The 9,454-nt window shown below is 52.9% G+C and overlaps 1 protein-coding gene and 1 long non-coding RNA gene across 4 annotated transcripts; one reads left to right on the forward strand and one right to left on the reverse strand.

Moving 5' to 3' along the window:
- Window positions 1-1,115: 1,115 nt before the first annotated feature.
- On the reverse strand, window positions 1,116-6,154 carry ADCYAP1 (adenylate cyclase activating polypeptide 1). Of its 3 annotated transcripts, none has more exons than XM_044773574.2 (5): window positions 6,017-6,154; window positions 5,570-5,680; window positions 3,238-3,351; window positions 2,703-2,801; window positions 1,116-1,631 (listed from the first exon to the last, which is right to left on the reverse strand). In XM_044773574.2, the coding sequence occupies exons 2-5, from the start codon at window positions 5,677-5,679 to the stop codon at window positions 1,442-1,444; spliced, it is 513 nt and encodes a 170-aa protein (XP_044629509.2). In that variant the 5' UTR covers window position 5,680; window positions 6,017-6,154; the 3' UTR covers window positions 1,116-1,441. The 3 variants fall into 3 exon arrangements, with proteins under 3 accessions (XP_044629509.2, XP_044629510.2, XP_044629511.1); XM_044773575.2 differs by having other exon boundaries at window positions 6,007-6,140; XM_044773576.2 differs by lacking the exon at window positions 6,017-6,154 and having other exon boundaries at window positions 5,570-5,793.
- On the forward strand, window positions 5,300-7,080 carry LOC123287089 (uncharacterized). Its single transcript, XR_006530090.2, has 3 exons — window positions 5,300-5,603; window positions 6,026-6,255; window positions 6,723-7,080. It is a non-coding gene; the product is annotated as an uncharacterized lncRNA (long non-coding RNA).
- The last annotated feature ends 2,374 nt before the right edge of the window (window positions 7,081-9,454 follow it).

Here is a 9,454-nt window from a genome sequence, read left to right on the forward strand (position 1 = left end):
AAAACTGAGCAACATGTGAACACTACACATTCTAATATGACAAAGGTTGGTTTTATGAAATAAATTTTACTAAGCAATAAGCCATAATGTAGAAAAATACATTTTACCTACAAACTCAATAAACAAGAAACAAAAGGTTCATATTTAGTGCGTAATTACTTAGTGATAACTACACAGGACTTCCTAAACTTTACAGTAAGTGCTCGCATCAAACAACAAAAAAAGAAGCATTCACAAGTTTAAGAGAAGTGAATGAAAAATGGTAAATGGTACTTAAACAGTGCAAGAGGGTAGGAAGGAGGGGTCTTCAGAAAACCACAAAGGAAAACAGTGGCTCTTACAGAGCAGGATTCAAAGGGGAGGATCCTGGCCATTTCACAAGATGAGAAGCATGGACAGCACTGGAGAAAAACACATTGTACTTTGCATCCATTTCCAATACCCAGCACCCAAAGTCAATCGGGCAGGGGACCTCCAGTGGGACTTGGCTTGCCCTCAGTGTCCCAGACCTGGGGCAGCCCCAAACCAGGGTCCTCCTCCTACTGCCTTATGCTCTGCCTCGTCCAATATGCCTACATTTCCTTTACTTTGTTCCAATTGCCCTAACCTTGGGATATTGGGTTCCCTGGAAATACAGAAAAGGGAGCTTTCTACCTAAGTCCCCCTTCTCAGTACAATCCCCCCACTCTTCCCCCAGGCAGTGGTGTGAATTCTGGGGAGAAGCATAATTTGGATCGAGCTGTTGTTTTATCAGGAGAATTTTCTTCTGGGCTGAGAGTCTGAAGAGAGACAAATACACATAAAAGTAGAATCAAAGAAAGCAGAAGTATTGGAATTGGCACCCAGTCAGGGAGACAGTGCCTCGTTGAGTTCGGCTGGGACTCAAGCAGCCTGCCCCCGGAGACTCACCAGGAAAGACCGCCCTTCAGCAATTCTCCCAAATCATCACCTCAAAATCTCCCTGGAGCAGGGCATCATTGTTTATGTACAGTAACAAATGGTCAGTATTAATATCTTCAGGCCTGTCATGGATAAAAATACTATCCTTTTAATTCCAGTTTACAAAAATAGGAGTAATATTCAAAACAATGATTGTCTATTTTTCTATTTATTTTATATAAAAACATAAACAGCTCAGGCAAACTTCCAATCTTGTGCACACTTTGTATGAACTGCTCTCTATTATACTTATATATATATTCTTTATATATATTTATTATATATATATCTCAATAATTGGTCCACAAAGTATATCTGTGCATTCTCTAGTGCTTTGTAAAAAGAAAAACAATATTATTATCAAAATATTCATTTAATGGCTTTACTTCATACATAAATACACGTTTGGATAGAACACATGAGCGATGACCGTTCAGTCAGTTGGGAAAATGACTTTTCATTGGGTCAGGGCTGTACACACAGGGTAGCTGGTAACGCATCGCTACAAATACGCTATTCGGCGTCCTTTGTTTTTAACCCTTTGTTTATACCTTTTCCCTAGGACGGCCGCCAAGTATTTCTTGACAGCCATTTGTTTCCGGTAGCGGCTGTAGCTGTCCGTGAAGATTCCGTCTGAGTGGCGCTTGGAGAGCGGCTCCGAGTCGTCCTCCGCGCCGCCGCCCAGGTTCCCACTGCAAGGAAAGGGGTCGGGAAGAGGGTGGCGGGGCGGGAGACACCGGCTCAATAGCGGCGGGGAGCAGGCGGGCCCCACCCCGCGCGGGAGCCTTCGGGGAGGGCAGGCCTCTCACTGCCCACCGCGCCGCCCTCCTCTGCCCGAAAGCAGCCCGAGGGTGGGCTTCGATGGAAACCCCTCACTCCGCCCTCCCCACCGAGGATCTCCGGGCTGCAAGTCCTCACCGAAGGGGCCCGGAATGAGGTCTGGGCCAAGGGCACGCGATTTAAGCCTATCCTTTCCCCAAACGCTGCCCTTAGAGAAATGCCCATCCGCGCGCTTGCGCTGGCTTGTCCTCACCGTCCCTCTCGCCCCCCATGAACACAGAAAATAACCAAAGAGCCCTAAATGCCACGAGGGCTGCGCGCTGGGGTTTACATCGATCCTGCAATTCTAGTCAGACACGAGCACTCCTCCTTCAGCACGCTAAGTTGAAAAACGTGATAATAATATAAGTCGACAGGCTGTAGGCAATATTTTTCATCGCATAAATTATTCATTGCGAAAAATGTAATCTGTTTTCCCATGGGCTTTATTAAAACGTTGCCTTCTGCTGAGAGATGCTCCACGAAAGCCCTGTGCTCTGGGTTTGTCTGGCACGAGAAAAAACTGTTTCCCTTACTGTCCGAATTTGAGGATTTGTTTGTTTCGATTTGAATTTACAGGAAAAGAAATGTAAAAGCAAAAACAAAAAGTCAAGCTTAGAGGAAATTATAGCAAGTCGTCCCGCGAAGCTTGAAGGTTTTGAATGAATGAGGGGTTTGTTTGGTTTCTCTTTTTTTTTTATTCAAAACGGCTCAAACTCCCCAGTCTTGCTACCCTGGCCTGTTCTCTCCCGGACCCGCGCTGTCTCGCCCAACTTAAGGAGCAACCTCAGACCTCTCGCTGCGGCTGGCCGGGCCCCGCAGCCCCCGCGGCGGCGCAGACGCGCCCTCCGCCCCACGTGCGCGCGCGGACGCAGCAGCCAGGCCGCCCGCCCCGGGCGCACGCGCGCCGTCACGCGCCCGTTAACTCTTTCGCAAACTCTTACCCCAGGCCCTTGGCCACGAGCGTCTGCAGGTATTTCCTGGCGGACAGCTGGTCCAGCACTTTGCGGTACGCCTTGTTAAGGATCCCATGGGCGACATCTCTAACAGGGAGGCAAAGTGCGCGCCCAAGGTCACTGACTCTGTCCCCAAGTGGCCTCCCCAGGTCCCCCGCTGGGCACGCACGCCCCTCGGGGCTCCGGGAAGCTGACGGGGAAACCCCTAGAGTCACTGAACTCGCGAATAACTCCCTTGGGATGTTCCCGTGAGCGAATGGCAGGACCGGGAGTTCCTCCTGCCCTCCGGATATGGCAGGTCTGCGCCCCGGCCGGGGAGCGCGATCACTGCCACTCCTTGGGCCACAGACCTTTCGGTCACCACGCAGCCCTCGTGTCCACACAGACCGGCCTGCTTTCTGTCGCTCTCGTGGGAACCAGTCAGGGAGAAAAGAGACTTGAGGGCTTTTATGAAAAAGAACCTGCTCGGTGGGCCACCCCCCCACCCCGCCCCTCCCACCACCTCGGTCCCGGGCGGAGGTACCTCCTCTCCGCGGGGTAGTAGAGCGCGGAGGCGGGGCTCCCCGCGCCTGGCGGCTCCGGGTCGTAGAAGTCCAGAAGCGGGTTTCCGTCCTCGTCGTACGCCTCGTCTTCTGGCCTGCCGGGGTAGCGGGGGCAGAGGGAGTGGTCAGTACCAGTCCCTCCCGGGCTCTACGAGGACCCAGAGGAGGGGGCTCGCAGTGATTTTCCTTCTTCCTAAAGGTTCCCCCGGAGAACTACCTCTTCTTGAGGGACAGGGATGGGGGTAGAGGTAAGGAGGAGAAAACTACGCCCAACAGAAATTCACACCTCGCGAGGCGGCTCTCCTGCCCCTCTTCCCGCGGGGAAAGAGTCGCCCTGCAGGGTCGCGGCCCCAGCGAGCACGGGGAAGCCGAGGCGTCTCTGCCGACCTCGCGCACCTGGCCACGGAAAGGGCCCGCCCCCCGTCCGGCCTGGCGCCAGAGCGTCCCGTCCCCCCCCCCCCCCCCCCCCCCCCCGCCACCAAAGCAGCAACGGGCGGGGACGAGAAAAAGGCCCTAGGAGAGGAGACGCTGGCCAACGCGATGACCGTAGGGGGGAGGCCCAGAACCAAACAGAGAGAGTGGGTGGGCGGGGTGTGCGGTGGCCGACTCCGGCAGCCACCCCCACCCAGCTTCCGAGCCCAGGGGAGCCCTTCCCTGCGCAGATGTAGGTCACGGAGAACCTCCGGCTTCTATTTTGGGCGGGAGAGGATCTGGCAGGAACATGAATAATAGATGCCCCTAAACTTAGCCCGTTCGGCGGCGGCTCATTCTGTGGTGTGTCCGCGCCCTCCGGTGCCTCTCGCCCGGGGAAAGTGCCAGGCACTTGGGACTTTGAAAATAGCTGGGGGTGAAATAGGGCTTTTAAGTCCACTAAATAAATAGTTTGCACTGATGTGTTAGACATGGCGGGGCGTCGGGACCACATCTCAACCCTGGGACTCAGGGAAAGGGTCAACAGGGGACCGAGAGCCAGCAGGAGCGCAGCGGTCTCGCAGTCGCCCTTGCCTACCGCCTCTATCCTTGATATAAGACGGGGAGAGGTGGGTTAAAACACACAAAAAAAAACCTCGCTATGGGCTACTGGAGAGACTCGGAAAGCGGCCAGTGCAAGCAGCGATCTCTAGGAGGGTTAGAGTCACACTTCGTTTCGCCACTCGCCTTTCCCCCTCCCTGAGGAGGTAAGGGAAAGGCAAGCACATCCCTCGCCCGCCCCGCACCCAGCCTTTTTCCTGGGCGACGCGCCTCTGCCCTGGCCAGGCTGCCTGGATTCCCCGGGTCTTTCCGGCTACTTCCATCCTGCCCCGTGCCCAGATGCTGGAATCTAATACTGAAGCCAGAACCCATCCCTCCTGCCAAATCAATGGTCAGCAGCCCCTAAGGCGAACGTTCTTGGGCGCGGCTGGGAGGAGCAGCTTTTCGCGCAGAACGCGCGCTCCTGGCTGCCGGGAGTCTGGGACACCGCGGGGCGCGGACGCCGTGCGGCAAAGCGAGCTTCCACTCTCCGGCTGACCCGCCCGGGACTCGGGGGCTGCGGCAGGGAACCCGGGCAGCACCGACCGATTAGCAATCAAGGATTAAGGAAAAAGCCAGGGTTACTCCAGCCTGGGACGGGCAGGGCTGTTCTCCTAGTCCTGCCTGCCTGCTTGCTTTCTCTCCCTCTCTCCTTGCATCCGTTTCATCTCTTCTTCCCCTTCCCTTTCAACCTCATTCTTGTTCTTCCTTCTCTCAAATCGCTTTTCCTCAACCGTACCTGGCCAGCACTCCTCCTCCCCTAGACAGTCTGAGCCCCAAAATGCAGTTGGAAAACGTATCACTTGAGAGAAAGCTCTTCAGGGGAAAGAATTCGAATTGAGGTGAGGAGAGTGGAAGAGAGAGTGGGAGACCCCGTCCGGACAGTCCAGAACGAGCTGTAACAAAGCAAAGTCCACGGGAGCTTCATGCTCAGCCCCCAGGCAGGCTCCGGGAGCCGAAGTTCTCCTAACTCAAGCTAAGAATAGGGAGAAGTCAAACTCGGGCCCTGCCCTGCGCCCCTCCCGCGGGCGGGGCTGGGGAGGGGAGGTTTCCCAGCCCGCTGAAGCGCGCTGGCTCCTCCCGGGCCCCTGGGCTGCCGCGGGCTGGGGGAGGGGCGCCGAGCCGCCGCGGAGCTGCCAGGGCCAGGGATCCGCGGCCGGACCCCGGCTGGTGGCGGCGCACTGGGGGCGCGTGGGGAGATGGTCTTAGCCGGAACTGAGGAACCGCAGGAGGGCGACCACGAGGAGGTGTCCGGGGAAGGGAAGCCCCGGCCTCAGCTCAGCCCGGGCGGCCAGAACCTACCTGATCCCGGGGAACCGGAGTCCAGCGGCGGCAGGTGAGCAGTAGACGCTGCTGTGCATTATTATCCCGTAGAGCAGCAGGGCCAGCCTCGCTCCGCTACACATGGTCATTCTGCGCAGGTCGGGAAAGAGGGCACCCAGCCGTCAGAACGCCCCTGGCCTTCCACGCTCCAACCCCAAGGACCTCCCTAGCTGGGGGAGGGACTGAGCGAGCTGTGGCTCCCAGTGTCGAATACCACTTAATGACAGCCCGCGCGCGCGCCGCCACTTCCCTCTCTCTATAGTTAGAAAAGATATACATGGATACACCCAGTGCCCAGTAACCCGCCAGACCTGGTGCGAAGGAAAGCTAACTCGTACCCTGATGCCGGCGAAAGAATAGGCAGTCAAGTGAGTCTTTTGGTTTGGTAAGATTATTTTTCCCCTCTCCATTCTTACCAACTCTTACCGCTGCTAGGAGAGGTTTTGCTGCCAAGTAGGACGGCGGGCAAAGGGCTTCTCCAAGTTTCTTCGCCGGAGTCACAACCCAAAAGGCATCACCGTCTGGCGTTAGCGTCTGAGGAGAAGCCGCAGGAACGAGCAGGAGCAGCAGGAGGAGCTGGAGGACTTGTTTGCCGAGGCCGATATTCTGTTCAAAAGTTTGTCGACGCACAGAAGTAGGAGGCAGCGTGACACCGAGAGAAAGGGGTGAGGAGAGAGATGTAGAAGGAAGAAAGAGGAGGCGACCAGCTAAAGGGGGGGTGGGGGACAAAGTGGCCGTAAGTCCACTGGGAGAAAGAAGTAAGTGATTAAGGAAAAGAGGGAAAGTCGAAGAAGGAGAGGAAGGAAAAAGAGGGCCTCGGGCAGCCGGCGTCTGTGGGAGCCGCCCCGGTCAGGCAGCTGCGCGAGTCGGCAGCGCCTTCTCTGCTCTGAGATCCCTCTGGCTGCGTCTGAAGCTGCGGCTTCTTCAGCTGCTGCCGGTGGTTACAGAGGTGACCGGCCCTCTGCTCCTATTTATATGTGCAGTTAGCAGAAATCTATCCGAACATGGTTTTAGAAGAGCCTTCCTTATCAACATCTGTCTGCCTGCGGCCTTTAAGTACAGAATATTTTGTTGCACTGTTGCGCTCCGATTTTTATTCATGGAATGACTTCCCCCTTTTTTTTTTTTTCAGTCACGTAATGATCGGGTATCAGAAAAAGACGTCAGCATCCTAGTCCCTCAAGGAACATATTAACTATTCTGTGCTGTCCTCTTGGATGATAAGATCCGGAGTCATCGACTTCTCATAAACACTTTTCACTCATACAATCCAGTTTTTAAGAAGTCCAATTATTTTGATGGTTTTCAGTTTTACCCATTTCTCAAGCATGGGTATAGAACTCATAGAATTTGGAGGATGGTAAAAGTCATGTTTTTAGCTATGTCCCTACTATTTCTCTTTGCTTTTCATCAAGCCCCAGCAATCTGAGCTCCGGTCTCTGGAATTAAGCACCAAGCTCTCCTATTAATAAATTTAATTTAGATCTCCTAATTTCTTGCGTATGTTCTTTCAGATAGACAATTAAATGTGGAAGTCGTTTTGTTCTTAAAGGGAAGTCTTGGAGGATTTTCAGTAAATCGCTAATGAGTCTGGCTGTCGTTGACAGTCTGGCTATGAGTAGATTGATGAGAGTTAAAGCTGGTCCGGAGCGCGGCCTGTGGAGCTGTTCAGATTCTGAGTGCTGAACTGTTTGGTCGCAGATGCTACAAGACATCGAAAATTGCCACTGGTTTAATTTTTCACCAGAGCCTCTAAATCTGAAGATTTGGCAGTGGTTCCATTAATGTAGCGATTCACTGTCCAAGTCACCCCGCTATTCAGATACGCTCCCCCCTCGCAGTGTCCATGAACGCCCTTAATGCTGAGAGCAGTCTGACCCCTGCCTAGATTGGAGTAAAGAGCATTCTATATCTCCCATCAGTCCTGATCTTTGGATGTCCAGATGGCCTGTTTGGACACCTTCACACTTTCTCTGGCTCTTACTGATTTCAAAACTGAAATTGTAAAATTCTATTTTCCATGAAAATTGAAATTTTAATAATTTTGGAGAGAAAAATGTTTTCCCCTTTATTTACAACTAGGGGGTGGGGAGGGAGGGGAATACAGACAGACTGGGAAAGCCCGACGGTTCCCAGTACAAGTTCACTTGCTGAGGGTTCCTAACAGGAATCCCTCCTTTGGGAATGGTTAATTTTTTTTTAACTGAAAATGACGTGGGAAGAGGAAAGCAATAAGGGAAGACCACATCCATCCGGAGGCTTCCAAGTCCCTGGGTAATTTGAGAAGATTCGTAAATTTCTACTCCAGTAAGAGAACTTGGGTCTATTTCTCTTGAAAAGGAAATAGAGCCATCAATAACCATTAATGTGCATTTTAATTATTTGGATCTTAAACAAAAATTAGAGGAAATGGCAATTTTGTGGGAGTGTTTCCTGTTACTATGATTTGGATCTAACATTTAAATAAGCCATATTAGTTCCTCATGCTTTTCCTAAGACAAAATTATGATTCTCATTTTCAATGCCTTTCCCGCTCTATTATTTGAGATTTAATACTTCCTCCAAGAAGACAAAGTTTTGCTTATTCCTGGCCATGAATGGCCAGAAACTGCCCACTTCCTCTTAGTTTGTTCCTGGGGACTCTCCTGATAGCCTGCCTGTAATAAAGCTTCAAACCACATCTACATCTGTGGGGATGTATCTCTTTGTCTCCACTGCATATGTTCGCTGATTTATGCTGGAGTTTTACATGAGTGTGTTTCTCCGGAGTAAGCTCGCACACAAAGAGCCCTTGGTGAACACGACTGGATTATCAAGCAGAGACGTCTTTCTTACTAAAGCGCCCAAAGCTATGCCCGAGTGTGGCATTCCTGTCTTCCGCCTTGCTTCACGTCAAAGGTGAACCCGATTAAAATCCTTACTCTTTCCTCCAACGCGAATTCTGAAATGAGTTCAACCTGCAAAAATATTTGAAAATTTCCGAGACTCCTTGTACAAATTCACTACTCAACTTTAGTAAAGGGAGCCACCATGTGGGGAATTTGTTGACTTCACGGTCTATTAAAAGGGGAAAACCACAAACACCATTAACTTTGTGGGGAGGAAGAAGGCACTCCCGGCCCCACGGCCCCGCAGGGCTCGGAAATGCGCCTCCGGCTGACAAAGGCGGGGCCGCTTCCACTCTTCCCGGCTTACACACTCTCAGCGCGGAACTCCAAAATTACTCCGGCGCTCCAAAATTACTGGCCTCGAGGCCTGAACCCATTCACTGAAGTGAAAGACTAAGCAGAGGATTTAATTTGAGATTCTTGGTCGCTGAACTCCAGACAATCAAGCTTCCGAGTCACATCCGTTGCTCAGCACAATCTAAAGACCCGCCCAGCCCCGACCCACAGCTGCCTAGAGGAGTCGAACCTCGGACGGGATCCAGGATCATCTGGCAGATCTTTCGTGCCACTGACCCTCTCTGATTAGGCGCTTTTGGCGTCCTGTGCCACGGAAGCTTTCCTATTCTCGAAAGTTCTGGCGATTGGCCCCTGGGCCAGGAAATGCCAGGCAGGCTGAGGAACCAGAACCTAAGGACTGGGCCCGAGATCTGCGAAAGTCTGAGGCCGCACCCCTGCCTAGCCAAATCCTCCTGCGTGAGCGCAGGCCCTTTCTGCTTTCCATTGGATGGAGGGGGATATGGGGCGACCGATGTCTCAAAGACCAAAACTTCCCCCAAGTGCCCCCGAGAGTGATCATTTGCTTCTGATCTCGAGAGCGTTCTCCCTCGAGCGTTAACGTGCGTCTGGGAGCTTTGGGGAGCGGCGAGGAGGAGGGCCGCATCAGGCGGAAACGCCCGGCTGCAAAGGCCCGGAGCCA

The sequence above is a fragment of the Equus asinus genome, chromosome 7, assembly GCF_041296235.1.
Source record: "Equus asinus isolate D_3611 breed Donkey chromosome 7, EquAss-T2T_v2, whole genome shotgun sequence".
Lineage (NCBI taxonomy): Eukaryota > Metazoa > Chordata > Mammalia > Perissodactyla > Equidae > Equus > Equus asinus.